Genomic DNA, 18,521 nt, shown 5'->3' with positions numbered 1-18,521 from the left:
AGAACAGACAAGATAGGGAAAGATTAAGAGTGCGGATCCATAGGTATAGTGTATATGTGTGCAGGGGCGTGTTCAGAAAATTTATGTTGGGGGGGGGGGTTCAAGTAAAATTGAAGGAGCTTACCTAACGACCATTTTTTTTTGTTTTTTAATCAACAACAAATTCGATTATTTATTAATTTAAATATTATACTGCTAATATAGAAACTATTAGGTATACAAATATACAATATACATTCAAAAATTAAAAAACAAAATCAGTTTTCTTGATTTTTTGATCAATTCATTTAAAACTTCTTCTGCTGTTAGTGGAATTTCTTTATGAACAGCTAACATAACTAAGCCATTAAGTCGAGTCTAAAACCAAAAAAAAAATGTTAAAAAAATTGATATATATTTTTATTTTAATATCCAGAAAATACCTCAATCATTGTGTTTTGTAGATAAGATTTCAATCTTTTGAGACAAGAAAAAGTTCTCTCGGGAGATCGACTTGTCAGCATAGCTAGAGAGTCTAGATAAATAGGCTTTCTAAGCAGAGCTATACTATAATATTATTATATAATCTGTGCTTTGGATATTAATGCAATTGAATAAAGGTAAAATTATTTTAATACAGGTAGATTTAGTGATAGAGCGATAAAGGTTTAATATAGTGATCCGGTTTATATTTTCAACTTTTCAAGTTAAGACTTATGACTTATGAGTAATGAGTTATGACTGTGTAATATCATCTGTGTCTAGAAACCTCATAGATAATATCAATATAAGAATTCTTAAATTATCTATGAGAAGACCTAGGTTCGGTTCTATGATGCAACCACTGACATTTAACAATTTGTATATATTTGTGGAGTGCAGTGGATGCAACTATTGTTATTATCACCTTAATCATGCTTTACAATTACGAACAAGATTAAGTCCGTTTTTACAATCATAATATCAGTGACGTAGCTAGGGGGTGCTGAGGGGCTGCAGCCCCCCCGAAATGTTAAGAAAATTTAAAAATTCATGATAGTCACTCAAAAAGTCATAAATTGTATTTAAAATATTTAAAAATGTACTACCTATACAGTGGTGTGCCCAGGAATTTTAAATGGAGGGGTCGCCATTTTTTTTTTTAAATAAACAAAAAAAAGCGGATAAGTGGAAGTCGCTCTGCTGTACAGTATAGGCTACAATTGGATGACTGTAAATTTAAATTCAATGATAGGTATATATGTGTGCAAAAAACGGTTCTTAGCAGATACGGTTTGGCAGCCTAGGATATTGTATATTATATTTGTATTGTTGTTATTATTAATATATATAGGTATACATTTTTAACTTCTAAATCATTTTGGAAGCTAATGGTTTTACAATAGTTTTTATTTATTTTTTTATTCTGGATACAAATTATTATATATCATTGAATTCAAGTTTAATACAATCCATTATACATTGACGCACTTGTAACCTACTATACAGCTGAGTGACATCCACTTACCCGCATTTAAAATGTAAAGTTTGATAAATTTTGTTGAAATTTTAACTTTAAATATTTATGAAAAAAATTGTGCATTTGTATTTTTAATATTTTTCAACTGCTATTGTAAAAATATATTAGGAGCCGTGTATTTATTTTCATGCTTTTTGACCAAACAAATAAAAATGTATTGTTATATATTATATAAAAAAAATACAATATGAGAAAATCGCTACATGAGAAATCGAATGAATATCTAATGATGTTAAAATTTGAACTTTAAACGCTCATAAAAATTTAATTTGACTTTCCGGTAAACCTTTTTTTCTGTTAAAAGTGATAAACTTATGTGGAATCTTGTATTAAATTATCAAATCTTAGATAGTTAGATTTAAAAATAAAATTTTTTATGAATTTCTAACTCAAAATAATTTGCACATTTTCGTGAATATTTTTTCGTAATTGGTCAAAATTCAAACTAAATGCTTATAAAAAGAAATTGTCACTGTATTTATATATTTTTCAACTGCTATTATAAGAATATATTAAGAGCCTCGTATTAAATTCCATGCTTGTTGACTCAACGAATAAAATTAATAATTAATAAAAAATTGATGGCTCTAAACAGCTGTTATAAGTGGGTTTCTGCAGGTCGGCAAAAAAAGGCATCAGGGGGAGGATATAACCCCTAATCTCCCCGTCCCTCTAAGCACGCCACTGTACCTGAGCCCAAATCTGTGCTGGTATGTACGTATTTAATGTGTAAAAGTGTAAAATGTGATCATATACTAGTATATGATCTAAGAACAGTTATCTCTTATATTTTTATATAATATCTGTGTTTGTTACAAACTTTTATTACAACTTTTATTCTAAAAACTTTTTGGAACAAATATTCATTGGAACTTATGTTTATTGGTTTTTATATACCGTTAATTCAAATGTTTTTCCACGCATTTATTTTCTGATTATTCTATACTCCGAGACCATTATGTGCCAATGGACATTTGTTCTAAATGTTTTGTGTAATAAATCCTGTGGAACAAATAAATTATGGAACAAACGTTCATCGGAACAAATGTAAATGTGAAAGATATAATTCATGGATGAAATTTATATGGAAAAAATGTTCATTGGAACAAATGTCTTTCGACAAATGGGTATTTGAACAAATATAAATAGGAACAAAGGTAAAATTTGGATATTAATATCATTGGAATAAGTTGACTTGGAACAAAAGGTAGTGATCCTTGAGAACCTTAGAACAATTGTACCTCCATAGCATAGCCGATCCATACCACATGGCGGCTGGCGCTATTCCGGTAAACCGGTGAGCGGTGATAACTCACTAGGACACAAGCACGGATATAGTATCTATATCCGTGGACACAAGTCACAGAGCCACAGAGGTTATAAGTCACTACAACTCGCTAGACACAATTACGCAAGTCTGAAATCCGAAGTCGGTACTCAATACTCACCTGGCGTCCTGGGTTGTTGGCCAATGCCTAATAATGCTTACGGACAGATAACGAAGCGAGGGATTCAGTCCTTCCACGCTACAATATACAACTAAGTTGATACATATTAACAATTACCTATACCGCTTTTGAAGTTATAAATCTGTTTATATCTTTGATCTCATAGTATTAAGAATCTGGATTCTTGGTTTGAAATACGGTATTTTTCTTGATCCATGGTTATAACCGTAACAGCGTATAATATATCAATGGTTGTAAGGAATTCTCGATTCATACTCATATTCGTCCTTACACGTGTTATTTTGAATTCTAAGACTCAGTAGACTTCACCAAGCTCGATGAGGTAACGGGAAATTGTATAGTATGAAATTTGAAGTAATCATCGAAGCCGTTCCACAATTTTTCAATTTGCGTTTGTTTTGATGATCATTGATTGCTGTAAGAACAAAGACTGAACAGCTTACATATTGGATCGTTTAAATAATCTGTAAGTTATATACTATATTATATGTCATTTATAATGTTAAATTACCATTTATAGCATTAAATTAACTCAACGTTTAAAAAAAAAAACTATAAAAGTTATTGCTACTACCACAGGTTGAGACTGCATTTAATTATTTTAAGACATCTCTTTTAATTTGTATATCCTTTTCGCTTTAATTTTTGTGTTTGGCATACTTCTCTATATTATTTTGTCTTGGAGATTACAGAATTGGCTTAAAATAATAGTACGCAGTGTTTACTTGTGTTATTTGCAACAACAAATTTTAGTTTATCAGAAAATTCTTAAGGAAGTCACAACAAACCATTAAATATTTTAAATAAGAGAATGTTACACGTTATTTTATTCATTTGTTGTATCTGTCTTACAAGTGCGTAACACACCAAATTTTACGCTCAGCAGATCACGTTTAACTCTGTTAGTTTAAAAATTAGAGTGAGTTTTCAATTTACCTATCGTAAAATGTAAACATAAGATTTTTATCTAGGACATCTCATTGGCTTTTTTTTATATTTCAATTTTAAAGCGAGTTATGAGTGTTTTAAGATGTAAATACTAGGTATTTACATTTTTAAAATACTCTTTTTTTTTTTTTTTATAAATTTAATTGTGTCAATACACCAGGTATTTTTACAATGTTAATTACAATTGACAGTTTACAATAATGTTTATAATTATATTTACAATAACTTATAATTGTAGTTAGCTTATTAGTCTAGATCTACCTATATAAAATACTCAGATATTGCTTTAAATTTAAATTATAATGAAAAGCCTATGAGATGCCCTAGATAGCAATCTTACCTTTAAATTTTATAAGAGGTAATAGGTAAATTCACTCTAATTTTTAAACTAACACTGTTAAAGTGATCTGTGGAGCGCATTATTTGCTACGCTACACATTTGTAAGACGGAGATTACAAATGTTTGTGTAACATCCTCTTAAATGCCATAACACTGAATATGGGACACATTTGATTTGCAATTTTTTTTCGACCCATACATGTGTTACATAATGAGAACATTGTTTTATTTGTGTTACATTCTTATCATAATTTTTTAGTATGTTTATGAGCATTTTTATTATTTGAAACATTTTGTCTAGATTCATGTAAAACTCATAGGGTCATTAAAAACGAATCTGGGATATTTGACACCTAGGAATTTTACATATTATAGGACAATAATTGACAATACAGTAAATAAAATTAGATTATTAGTATTAGTAATGAAGTTTTTCATTGCCAGTATACATTCTACTTAAGTGAATCAGTGCTCAAATTGGGAATTATTAAGTAGAGGAGCTCAATCCAACAATTTAGAAACTGCGTTTCAAGTGCAAAATTATTCAACGCAGACTCGTGGGGGGCTTCGCCCACATACTCCCCTTAACCAATTCTTAGTTTTTCTACTTCGTTAGTATGCTACTCACCAAAAAAGTTTAAGAGTGTTTACCTGTTTTACATACTGATAAAGTGATAAATAACAATTTATTTAACTAAAATGTTTTTAATATATTGATGATCATCATTGTTAAGTATTTTAATACGTTATATATTGTTATGCTCTGTTTACATTATCCCAGAAAACTTCAAATATATTGACAATTGTCGTGTTGTGTTTAAAATATTGACCGTCAGAATTTTCTTTTGGTTGACTGTTTTACATATATATTGCTTAAGTGAGTTAAGTGGTTAACACTGCAAGGTGGAAGGACGCAACACAAAATTAATTAATTTAATATCTAAAAGTAAGTTATTAAAGTTATTATAGGGCTTGGTGGATATTTACCGATAATTAACCAGGTAGTTACCAGTATAAATATATAATTTATATCTAGCTATTATACTATTACGAAGACCGTTATAATATGTTGTTTATCTAAATAACTCAAGCCACAGGTACTTTCCCATAATAAAATAAAATAAAATAAAACTATGTCTATAACACACAGATGAGTAGGTATGCCATATTTTCCTGTAGGTGTACTGCATACTGCACGTGTACAGTTTTTTGGTAGGTAGCATTTTACGGTAGGTAGCATATTTAGTACACGAGTACCTTTTATTTTATAAATTACTTGAAGTAAATACCCACATATTTTGATAAAGTCCTTTTGGACAAAAATTACATGACTGTTAATTGATTGATAAAAAATGTTCCTAATGAAGTCTTTCCGTCATTGTCCACTGCCTTTTAATACGTCATATTCTTTCGAAGAAATTGTTGGATATGCATTATTACAAATTCTCCTTAAATTTCTTTTAACATTATTTTTATTTGGCATTAAACAAGCAGCTTCTTTTGTTAGTTTAATCACTTCTCGCGTAAACTTTAGAAGTAATACAAAAATTGTTTGTTATATTTACTTTCATTGCATACTTCAGCTTCAGAATTATGAGAATGGTGTTGATATTTTATAATTGTTGGTTTAGACTCGTCTGTAAGGTTAGTTAGTTAGTAAGTTATTATACTACCTTTATTATAATTGTTCTTTTTATTGCACACATATATATCTCAGACTGTTCATACATTTTATATGAAAAACAATTTAATTGTCAACTTTGATTTTAAATTGTGTTACTTCGATTAAACTTATTTCTTTTATTCTATCCAACTATTAAATTAATGATAACTTACTCAAGACAACAACTTTACTAAGGCTGTAGTCGTCACTCATTGTGCTCAGTGTGTGTGTACTAAAAATATTGGGTATAGAATGTCTGATATCGATAAAACATTTTTGAGTGGTAAATTTCCAAATATCATAAAAATGGCAGTAAATGTTAAGTACAGTTTTACTTTTAGACTAAATTTTAAAACAAGGTATTCTTGTGTTACATTTAATATTTTTTAAAAATTATATGTTATAATAATGCTTTTCTATCCTATTTTAATATCTTATAAATTAGATCTCGTATAATCATGGCAATGGATTTAAATGAAGTCAAAATCAATGTAAGGAGCCTGTTAACCAGTTCGCAAAAACCACTCAGTATTTCACAGCTTCAAAGAGATTATCTTGAACAAGAAGGATGTAACTTACCTTATAGAAGTTTAGGTTTTAGTTCAGTTATTGAATTGCTCAAAAATATGACCGATGTTGTAACTGTAAGAATAAAATAATTATTTTGTAAATGTAATTTATAATTTTTTTATTTATTGTGAAAAATAAATACTAACTAATGAATATATATATTTTTATTTTTATGTTAGGTCCCTCCAAATGCAAATGAATCATCTATGTTATCTCTTGTCGTTGGCGATAAGACTAACCATTTAAGAATGCTTGTTGTTAAGCAAAAAACAAATACTAGAAAAAAGAAAGGCAAATCAAACATGAATAATCGAATAGTACATCAAAATCATAATAGAAATAACAATTTTTCTGGACGTAACTCTTATAATCAAAGGATGCCTACTAAAACCAACAATTATTCGAACAACAATTATCAAAATATTAGAAGTGACTATCGTAGATCCAATAATTCTTCTATAAGTTCTAATCAATTAAACCAGTCATATTCATCATCTAGTAAAAGTCATTCTGATATGAATAGAAATGGTACTAGCCATGAAGCCAATTCCAGTTATGGTTATGTGACGGATAACTTACGTTCTAATATAGAAAGATACATAATTGAAAATCAAATGGTAACTTTTTGTATTATAGTAATAATTTGTTTCAACTGTCATGAGACAGAAAAACAGTCATTTATTAAATTATTATTGTCTTCTTATTGCACAACATGCCTACTAAAAGCTTATTTTTCTATTTTGACTGAAGTATACACTATATACTCCGTTCCACGAAAGAGTGCGACCGCCACGCGCATCAAAATGAATTAGAGCTGACGTCACGAGACCAAATTTCCCCCACCATGGGGCGTCCACTATCTGTTTACAGTGGCTCAAGTAACGCACCACAAATATTAACCGCAACTAACCATTATAATATATCAGTATAGAAGTTATTTTTATGAAATAAGTATAATTTATTTTTATTATTAAAACTACCATAAAAATGTAATAATAATAAACATGATTACACCAGTAACCACTCTGTATATTAAAGCAATGTCGGTCGACAATAGTACTATGGTGATCGACAAATATAACAGTAGGCAACAATGACTGGGGGGGATGTGCAAAAATGAACATGTTTTAGTCGCCACCCAGTCGCACTCTCTCGTGGAACGGAGTATAGTATAGTGACTAGTGACTATACATTAAATAAATCAAAATTAAATATAATATGTTAGTGCTTTACTAATTAAATAAAACAGATAATTACAAGATATTATATTAGTATAAATGAAATCAATCTATTCTATATTCAAGTTAAGAAATATATTATTACTGTCTATTATTGCCTGATCTCATCTTAGCAATTACATGTTTATTTACTTGAATATAGTATATTATTATGATGATCCATTATATACGTTATTGTGGATATTTTTTTTCTTAATTATTTTAATATATTATTATATGTTGCAGTAGAAACTAAAAATTAGTAGTATTTAGTATTAGTAGTGATTTAAATATAGTTATAACTAGGGCTCGGATGTTTATGCACTAAAAAATTATGAAATATGCAATTAAAATATCATAATATATTATAGTAAAAACACCAAAATATGCACAAAAATTTTTTTTTTAATTCATAATACAAAAATATAATATTTTTATTACCTAGTAGTTATTTTTATTTATTATTTTTTTACTACAATTTAAAATACATTTTTTAAATTTACATAACGTTTTATTTACTTTAATTTACATTATTATTTATTATTTATTAATTATTACATTATTAGCGTTACACTGACCTACTATGGTTTTTTTAATTTGATAAAATTTGTAACTGTGTTACAAAACCTTTAAATATGCAAAAATATGCAAAGTAAAAATAGTATTATTTGATTCAGTAGAATGTGAATTAAATTTGTATCTAGGTTAGCATTAAATTGGACAAATAGAAAAAAATTTGCAATTTCATAAACATCCGAGCCTGAGTTATAACTAATGAAAAATCCTAATCTTGCTTTCTACTAGGTTTTAACTTTTCATTATTGTTTCTTAACAGCTGGTTAAAATATAAATCAAAATTTTTAATTATGAATATGTGCAAGAAAATTATCTAATACATCATAATTATAATTAGTAATTGCCTATACATTATTTATAGGTACTTAATAGTATTTAAAGCACTTAACTTAAATTATAACACATTTAATTTTATAAACTATTAATATTGTTAACATGGTTATGCCATCATTTTAAATCTATAGTAGAAATTATTTTTAGTTCAGTTCTTCAGGGTTTATGCTAACTTATGTCTTTTTTCCAGCCGATAACTTTAAATAAATTAAAGCAGATAGTACAAAAGCATCCTGACTATTCAGTTATGGACGTACATAGTATGCATGATTTAAAAGATCGAGTAAAAGGTTTTTTAAATATAAATGATGAAGACGTTTCTTTAAAAAATTCACTTTACTTTAAATCTAATATACAACGGGTACACCACGATACAGGTACTTATTAACATTGAGTATAAATAGTACTGTTTAGTTTTATTTATTAATTCTTTGATGAACTTAACAAATATTGTGCTTGGAAAGCAATGTTTTAGATCATTCAGAAAAGAATGCGATTTTAATTTTAATTACTATTATTATTAGTAGTACAAATTAATTTATGTGTTTATGTTTTAAATTAACTTATGATAATAAAAACAATAATTTTAGTATTGATTATAAATACTATAGACCGCTTACTGCGGTACAAAATATTCTGCGCTAATTTACTAGCAAACTTAGTGTTAAACTCCAGAAACTGAATTGGCGGCCTATTTTATAACCTGGCCGCCTAGTTACACTCCAATGTTTAACACCAGGATCGCTAGTTAAAAATAGTTGTTAAGTTGTCATTAATTATCATTTATAATTATTTTAATGTTGAAATGCATATTATGTACATTGTAATATAATATATTATATTGTTGTGAAGTATATTAATTCATTTTATTTTACAGATGCACACATTAAGCCTTCAGAACCAGATTCGCTACCAAATATACCATCATATGAATGTAATGCTCAAAATGTAGTATCTGAACTGTATGCGCGGTTAACAATTGATGAACTTAAAGAAGTTACACCCCATAGTAAAAATAAACATGATAGTAATAATGGAATGAATAGTAAAAGAAATGTATCAATTGAACTTTCAACTGAATATATAGAAATGTGTAAAAATCAAAGTTTGATGAGACCATTTCAAAGTGGTTTTAATAATACAGATAAAAACTCTGATATTGCTAAAGCTAATTTAATAAAAAATATTGAATATGTAAAAAAACAATCAGAAATTAGAAAAAATAAAAGTGTTGAATCAAGCCTTGTAAATGAAAAAAAATCGCAATCGTGTTCTATTTCTGTAAGTATGAAATATAAAATGTACATTATCAGTTTGTTTAAATATAATATAGATATAATATTTTTTTTTAAATACATTTTTAGTATGAAAGACAAAATTATGGCTTTCTTATTTATATTAAAAGTATTTAATAATTATTGACTCAAACAAAAACATTAAGAAAATCCAACATACATTTTTGGTTCAAATATCTATCTTAATATGGGAGTTTTTAGAGGAATATAAAATAAAAAATTATTTATTTTTAAAAAAGATTAAATTTAGTTATTAAATAATTTTATTTCTTCATGAATGGTTTTTAATTTGAAGTCTGAATATTTAGTTAGAGGCAAATGAAGGGGCATTAATTAATTTTATTTGTGTATTATTATGCAAAATTTTATTTAATGTTTGGTAGATTTTCATTTTCTCATAGTTGAATACTATGCATTCAGTTAGGTTTAATTAAGATTTTTAAAATTAGAAGCTAAGTTTTAAATTCACTAATTTAAAATATTTTTGTCAAGTATTAACAATTTATTATTATATATTATACTGTATTTGCCAAACGTTCCTTTCAAAGTTATAGGATATAAGCTTATAAGATATAAGATTATTTAAAATTAATAGTTTTATAAGGTGGGCTGTAGCCCATCCCCAGAATGTTAACACTAGTTGCACCTATGTTTAAAGTAATCATTTTATCAACAATTTTGCTTATATAAAAAAAAAGTAATATTTTTAGATGAACGGTGATAATTCTTTAAACAATTCAAATTCATTTCTGCATTCTACTCCAAAGAAAAATAATAATGGTAAGTATAGTTGTTTTATTGATTTATACAAATTCTTAAGTATCTGTTTTCATTTAATCCTTTTAAGTATGACGTTAGGTTTCTTTATAATATATTTTGGGCTTGAGAGTTGTGTATTCATCTATGCATACAATTTATTGAAGACCAGGTTGAATTTCCAACAAGTTAAAAATAACTAAAAGAGCTGTTAAGCAAATTGATTTTATAATATTTTATTTTTTTTATGCTTTTTAATTCTTTAAATGGAAAACTATTTTAGATGTAAGATTTCATATTCTGGTATACTCTATTCAGAATAAGAATTCCCACTCGTTTGATGAAAACTCGTCTTGTTCGCGCATGTCTGTTACCATCAGTTGGCCATAATTTTTGTAGCGCCGCCCACGCAGGTGTATACATATAAGATACCGACAGGTGACAGCAGCCGTCGATAGCTGGTGACCAATCACAGCGCAGCTGATACTCGCCAGGGGGGTTTGACTGCTCCTGGCGGTTCAGTTGCGTGTGCGAAGTTGGAAATTCTTATTCTGAATAGAGTATAGTGTGAAGTAATATAGACTATTGAATTGATTATCAATAGTTATTTATTTATTAATTATAAGTATTAAAAGCTTTTATTAGTGATTTTGACATTATTCACCAAACGTTTTGTGCTATATTATTATTTTCAAAATCACATTAAATGCTTGTTTCTTAATAAATATTTTATCTTATTTTTATTTTGTATAAATCAACGCCTGATGGCAATTTCCCAAGTTTTAATTATTGTTTAAAGATAACATATATATATATATAATATATAATGTATAATTTATTAACAGCAATGTATAATGTACATAAAGATAAAATAAATTAAAGCAAACATTTATTGTGGTCCTGAACTAAGATCTTCATGTTTGATATTATGGTTTTCATTAAGGCTTATAGTCTAAAAGATTGGGTTCTGAATTAATGAGACGCATTATTCTCTGTGTACTATCATTACATAAGTAATATGAACGATTACTGAGTTTAAATGTTTGTGTATGTAATATTAATTGGTTTCAACTATTTAAAAGCTATTTGTTAATTTGTTAGTTAATTAATTATGTTAACTTAATCTTATTTTATACTATGTATTACAAAACTGTATTATTACAGCGTGATCTTAGTTACTTTACATGTTTTGGAAGTGTAAAAAATACTCATTAGCAGAACTTCTAACTTATACATAATATATTGCATAAATATAAAAATAAATACTATTAAATAAACTATAATAATGCTGATACTTATTTATTTAATGTATAATATTATTTAATACCTATATCAATTAATTTTTATTTTCAAACATAGATTCAATAACATTGAATGGAAAAAAAGGTCGTATTCCTGAATTAATGAAGTTAAATATTGAGAGAATATTCAAAGTTTACTGTAAAGGTGTGAATATTGAGAATTTTAAGTTCATTTATACCGTAAGTTTATACTATAATTTCAATACTATATCAGTTTGTGTCTTCTTAATATTTATTTTTTGTTGGTTTTAGCAATTGTACAATCCTGTTGGTTTCGATTTTTCATTAATTAAACAAATGTTAGAGGTATTAGATCAAATTATTGAAGTGCGAAATAATATATTGTACACCAAAGATTACTTAAAATTGTGTGAAAAAAAGGATTTAGAAATCGACAATGTAAATACACAAGTTTGGTTGAAGTTTTAATCATTGAAGCTTAGAATACATAAAACAAAGAGGACACAACAACCACATATTTTGTTATTTTTATCTTCAGGCGTAAAACAATTGTACTTGCCTCATTAGGCTAATTTGGTTATAATACAAAGTAGATTTAACTTATAATATGACTATTGACTTATATACTCTATCTATAAATGTACCCAGGGTTGGACAAGTTACTTGGTTTTGAAGTATCACGATACTAGATACTCGATACACTTGAATAAAATTAGTCACAGGTTTTTAAAAAATATATTTATTATTGTGGGGATACCCACTTCGTTAAGTAATACCTATTTTATCGCAGTCACGGGAAAGGTAGACTATACATGTATAAATTACAGATTTCTAATTAGGTACAAACGTACAGTAGAGACGTAAAGTCCCATTCAATGTACGTGTATCACAGATATAACTTATACAATTTGTATTCGTAAAATAAATATTAATTTTGATTGTTAATTTGATTGAAAAGCAGAATTGAATCACATTAATTATTTTAATCGAGTATCTTTCGATAAAATTCTTTTATGAAATACTCAATATTTCATATAATTGTATCAAAGATACTGCCCAACCCTGAATGTACCTGCATCTATTATCTCAGTAAAATAAGACTTAACTTCAATGATAGAATGACTTTACATGTACATTTACTGTGTTATGTTTCTGTAAGACAGAAGAAAACTTGTGGGTGTTCTGAATACATTTACCTTTAACTAAATGATATAATATTTTCAGAATTGCTTGTTTAAAAACATTTGTTTAAATGATGAAACAATTACTACAATTATAGAACAGCCAATATTGTATTTTAATCAGGACAAAAAAAAAATGCTGTTGGCTTATACATATAATCCAAGTTTATTTTATTTACAATTGGAACCTATGGAACTTTTGGACTGTTTAATGATTCAAATGAAGTAAATATTCTAAAAACAATAGTAACCATTTACTATTTTATTTATTCTTCATTTTTTTCTAGATCTACTTATGAAACTAAAAGTAACAATTATTTTGTTGAACCAAACCAAATATTACCAGGTTTATTTTATGCAACATCTTATTCTTCATTTTCGAATCTAAAAGAGTGGTATCGAATTAAAGTTTTAAAAGTAAATTCAACCACTGTTGAAGTAAGTGTCACATTGAAAAAAAATTAATTTTATATTTATATGCTTACAATATGTATATTATGAATAATGTTTATTAGGTAATTCATGTGGACTATGGAATTGTTGATAATATACCCAAAACTGAATTAAGATTTTTGAATTATACATTTTGTAGTTTACCTTGTCAAGCAATCCATTGTTGTTTGACTGGTTATAATGAACTTGATTCGATTGCACCAGAAGTTACAAAAGCATTTTTAGAAATCATTAATATTAATAAGCAGGTTTTGGTTATGGTTGATGATCATTTTATATTCGTAAGTTTTATAATTACAATAATAAGACACCAGACACAGGCATACTAGGGGGTATCAAAAAAAGTATTATTTAAAAAAACGTTTTGTGAACTGTGCCCCTAAATCACATGTCATATGTAGGATTTAGCCTACACTGCCTTAAACCGGGCCTGAGTATATAATTTAGATATAATATTAAAACAGTGAAATGCAGGGTATAACAGGAAGATCTGACAAATTAAATAACTTTTGTTTCAATCAATTTTTTTAAATTTTTTTTTATATAATTTATAATTTGTATCATAACATTTTTTATTTTTTAATATTGATAATAAAAAAATTTAAATCTAATGTAATTCTTTTTAGAAAATTTGTAAATCTGGTTTTTAGAAAAATTTTGACTAAAAACATTTATTTAAGTTGTGTTGTTTATTTTTAAATATTTTTTGATGTTTCATTAATTTTGTTAAATAAAGTTTATTCAGTTGTAAAATACATTTTAAATTCAAAAAGTATACATTTTTTAAAATATTTTGTGAAAAATTGTATGTATGTAGGTTAGTACTTGTTAAAATCTAATTTTTTTTAAAAAAAATATGACAGAAATGTTTTTACAATTGATTCTTAAAACTAGATTTACAAATTGGCTATTTTTCAATTTTTCATTTTTATTTTCTATATTAAATAATAAAATATTTTATAGTATCATCCATGTCATGTAACGCAAATGTCAATAAATGATATGTACAAAAAAAAAAAAAATTAAAAAATATTGTTCAAAACAAAAGTTATTGGATTTGTCAGATCTTCCTGTCACACCCAAGATTAATATAATGTATGAATATATCATAAATTGTAATATTTAGTATACATAAGTCATAAAGATTATAAATTATGAGTTATATCTAAATGGTCCTGTGAGGTGTGAGCGTTTGTATAAAAATGACCCTGATAAAATGTTTGCAACTGACTTGAAAATGTCTACACCTATGAATACACCATTTTAAAACCAAACTTCAGTTGACATAATACATACAATAACTAAATAAATAACAATTATATTAATTATATTCCTTTTTATTTAGAGTAAACAGTACCAAATCTTACATGTCACCTTGTTCCAATATAAACCTAATGATTCACTACAAAATATCAACTACGATTTGTAAGTACCTATCTATTTTTTTAAGTATACTACATATATTTAATCACTAAAGAATAAAGACAAATCAATTCATTTAAATTGTTTTGTTTAACTGGCCAGGCATGTTTTTATTGATAATACATTGTTTTATTTAGTTTAATGTTATTTTCACAATACGTCTGGTTAAATAACCCTTTATTCCACGTTGATATAACGGGGGTAGCGTGGCCGAGCGGTCTAAGGCGCTGGTTTAAGGCACCAGTCTCCTCGGAGGCGTGGGTTCGAATCCCACCGCTGCCACAAATTTTTTTCTAATTTTTTTGCTCTTAAAATTTCATGTTATTTTTGAATTTACTTTTATATAATTTTTCAATAATTGGTGGTGAATATTTTTTATCGAAAAAAAACCCGTGCTGTTTTACTTAAATTTATCAAACAAGTATCATCCTAACCAAACCTCACTAATAATGTACTCTACAATAATTCATTGTAAATTGTAATTCCATCTAATTCTATAAAATAATTATAAGTAGGTACTAAACCTACTACCTACATTATTATAATCGTTTTAACTTTTTCAAAATCGATATGGTTTGTGGTGTAAGTGTAACTAAAACAAATGCATGTATCTACCAACCGTATAAGATAGGCACCGTACTTTCACTGCATGTTTGTGTTGTAATTTTTTAAATACGATTACATTTTAAAAATATTTTGAGCGGCTTAGGGAAATTTTTATTCCAAATGTTTTAGTTTTTTTTCTATATATGTCAATAACATCACTTGAAAATTTAGTACAAGTCTCCTAATATATTGTTACAATGCCAGTTAAAAAATATTAAAAATACAGTCATAACTTTTTTTTATAAGCAGTGAAAGTTCTAATTTGGACAAAATAGTAAATACGTAAAAATCGCGAAAATGTGCAAATTATTTTGAGTTAGAATTTCATAAATATTTTATTTTTACATCTAAGATTTAAGGTATAGTAGAAATATTTTGAAAATTTTATAAAGTATAGAAATTGATAAAATAAACATATGGTGTAAATTTAAAGTATCTATAGTTATTCGTTTTTTAATTACAGCAAAATAAGAAATCGCTATACATGAAAAATCGAATATGAATAACCAATCTTGTAAAAATTTTAACTTTAAACGTTCATGAAAATTTATTTTGACTTTCAGGTAGACATTATTTTTTTTGATAAAAGTAGACAAACTTATGGGGAATCTTGATTAATTTTCAAGAATTTCTTACTCAAAATAATTTCCACATTTTCTAGATCTTTACGTATTTTGTCAAAATTCGAACATTAAATGCTTATAAAAAAATTGTGACTGTATTTTTAATATTTTTCAACTGTTATTGTAACAATATAATAGGAGCCTTGTATTACATTTTCAAGCGATTTTGTTGACATTAATAGAAAAAAAAACTAAAAAAAAAAATGGAATCTAAATATGTCCGTAAACCACTTAAAACACAAATAATTTTGAAAGTATTATGGTGTATAATAAATGCTAATACAAACAGTGAAAATTTAATCTATCTACGGTTATTTGTTTTAGATTTACACCAAAAACAAAATCGATTTTGTCGAAAACCGACTTTGCGTAAAAATTACCGTTTTTTCTTGATTTTATTATTGTTTTGTTTTTCACTGCGCTTTTAAAAAACTACCTTCACTTTTCCATCAAACATAATACTGGTAAAGTCTTGAGGAAAATCGAAGCAGTGTTACTGCCCCAAATGGTAATGACAGACCCCAAAAAAAAAAAAATCAAAACAAATAATTGTAAATCAATATCTCCTATTCATCGTTCCGCTCAGAATCTAAAATGATTTTGTTGTTAAAAATGTATAAAATGTTCAACTTTTATAGCTAAGGATTGAAAATTTAAAACATGGTTCCACGTAAATAGGTAAATAAATAACTTTGTTCACAAAATATCATCAAATGATATACTACAATAGCCTACTAATATAACATATACTGACTGACCGTATAGAAAAATAGATGGAGAGATGGAGATCTATTCGATAATTTTTTTGAAGAATATTTCCAAAAATTAGTCATCAAAAATAACATTTTTAACATTATTTATTATTATTAGTATTTAACTCTCAACCGCTGTGATAATGTTTGATAGTATAATCTGTGATGCACCGTGTAGTGTGCACCGGTTTCAAAACAGCCCGATTTTACCTACAAGTATAGGAATATATTATTTTTTTTTATTATTATTAATTAACTCGCGGCAACATACAGGCCATTGGTTGTATAATAAATACATTTATGAATTTACATTTACAATTTGGTTTATGTAATAGTAATATTTATTCGTGATTCGTTTACTGTTTGGTTTCTCGAAAAATAATATTTCCTGTTGGATATCTTAGATAATGCGTTTAATGCCGATAAAACGTTTATAGCAACCACTGATATTCCATTGAATGAACTTTTCAATAGACAGTGGTGTTTTTTTGGTGGTTAGTTATAGTTTTCTGGTAGGGCATGCTTTGAAAAAGGATGTTGGATAATTTAGTGATTGTACTGATCATTTTTGAATAATATTTAAATCATATTAGTTTGACTTATGGTGGCTACCATATTAGTAATAACAATATAAATATAATATAAAATATCCTAGGCTGACAAACTTCCTCCGCTCAGAACTGTTTTTCGTATACAATGGTATAGTATCATTGAATTCAAATTTAACACCATCCATTACAGTGACCCACTTGTACTTACCGTACAGCAGAGTGACATTCACTTACCCTCTTTTATTCCTGTATATATTGTAGTGATTTTTATAAAATGTTAATGAAAACCTTTTGTTAATGGTTTTGACTTTTTCACAGAACTGCATGTCACTTGAATACTTGAGAAAATAGACTTCAAGACAACTTTTAACAAACAAGATATTCTATGATGCTGCTGCGAGTTATTCAATTCTCCGCAGATGGTTTTATTATTCAACTTATAATAATAAGTTATAACTGTTATGAATACCTCATTTTTATTTAATTACTTTTAGCTTTTAATATCATACTAACTATTTTTGTAAGGTTTTCATTAAGTTCTGTAATATTTTTATATTGTTTTTCAAGTTTTTCTTTCAGCTGACCAATAAGCATTTGTTGTAGTCACATTTTTAAATGTAATTCATTACCACGAGTACACACTCCCGTACCCGATACATATTAAAAATATAAACATAATACGGGACCCGTTTTGTACTTGTTAAAAACGTGAAAAAAAATTGTTGTGCGTACCGCCCACCCATGTACTCGATAATGTACGCGTGCTAATAATAATCCCACCACTCCGCCACCATTAAAAACGAGCCATTGTATATTATATTATTATTTCGTCGTCAGTGCCGTATATAACATGACGTAGTTTATGTGCGTGTACGATTTATTCGCGATGTCTCTACAGCTATTGTTTGTTTAAGATTTATGTCTACGAAATTTAATACAATTCGCAATGTTTTTAAAAATAAAAACAAAAACCATTTGTATATAACATAATCGTTTTTTCTTGGGC

General features: G+C 26.9%; 1 protein-coding gene and 1 non-coding gene across 4 annotated transcripts; both read left to right on the top strand.

Moving 5' to 3' along the window:
• Positions 1 to 2,771: 2,771 nt before the first annotated feature.
• Positions 2,772 to 18,196, top strand: LOC100573864 (ras guanine nucleotide exchange factor P). 3 transcript variants are annotated; one of them, XM_029490951.1, is made up of 15 exons: positions 2,772 to 3,041; positions 3,113 to 3,200; positions 3,261 to 3,433; positions 6,364 to 6,562; positions 6,668 to 7,105; positions 8,805 to 8,991; positions 9,492 to 9,895; positions 10,620 to 10,689; positions 12,025 to 12,146; positions 12,219 to 12,365; positions 13,152 to 13,333; positions 13,396 to 13,546; positions 13,624 to 13,842; positions 14,907 to 14,986; positions 17,834 to 18,196. In XM_029490951.1, exons 4-15 carry the CDS (start codon positions 6,377 to 6,379, stop codon positions 17,856 to 17,858), a joined length of 2,211 nt encoding a protein of 736 aa, XP_029346811.1. In that variant the 5' UTR covers positions 2,772 to 3,041; positions 3,113 to 3,200; positions 3,261 to 3,433; positions 6,364 to 6,376; the 3' UTR covers positions 17,859 to 18,196. The 3 variants fall into 3 exon arrangements, with proteins under 3 accessions (XP_029346811.1, XP_029346809.1, XP_029346810.1); XM_029490949.1 differs by having other exon boundaries at positions 3,113 to 3,433; XM_029490950.1 differs by lacking the exons at positions 2,772 to 3,041; positions 3,113 to 3,200; positions 3,261 to 3,433 and adding an exon at positions 4,188 to 5,201.
• Positions 15,184 to 15,265, top strand: TRNAL-AAG. Its single transcript has one exon. It is a non-coding gene; the product is annotated as a tRNA-Leu (tRNA).
• Positions 18,197 to 18,521: the final 325 nt, after the last annotated feature.

Source organism: Acyrthosiphon pisum, chromosome A2 (genome assembly GCF_005508785.2).
Source record: "Acyrthosiphon pisum isolate AL4f chromosome A2, pea_aphid_22Mar2018_4r6ur, whole genome shotgun sequence".
Lineage (NCBI taxonomy): Eukaryota > Metazoa > Arthropoda > Insecta > Hemiptera > Aphididae > Acyrthosiphon > Acyrthosiphon pisum.
The sequence above is the reverse complement of the archived record's forward strand: the minus strand, read 5'-3'. Positions and strand labels throughout refer to the sequence as shown.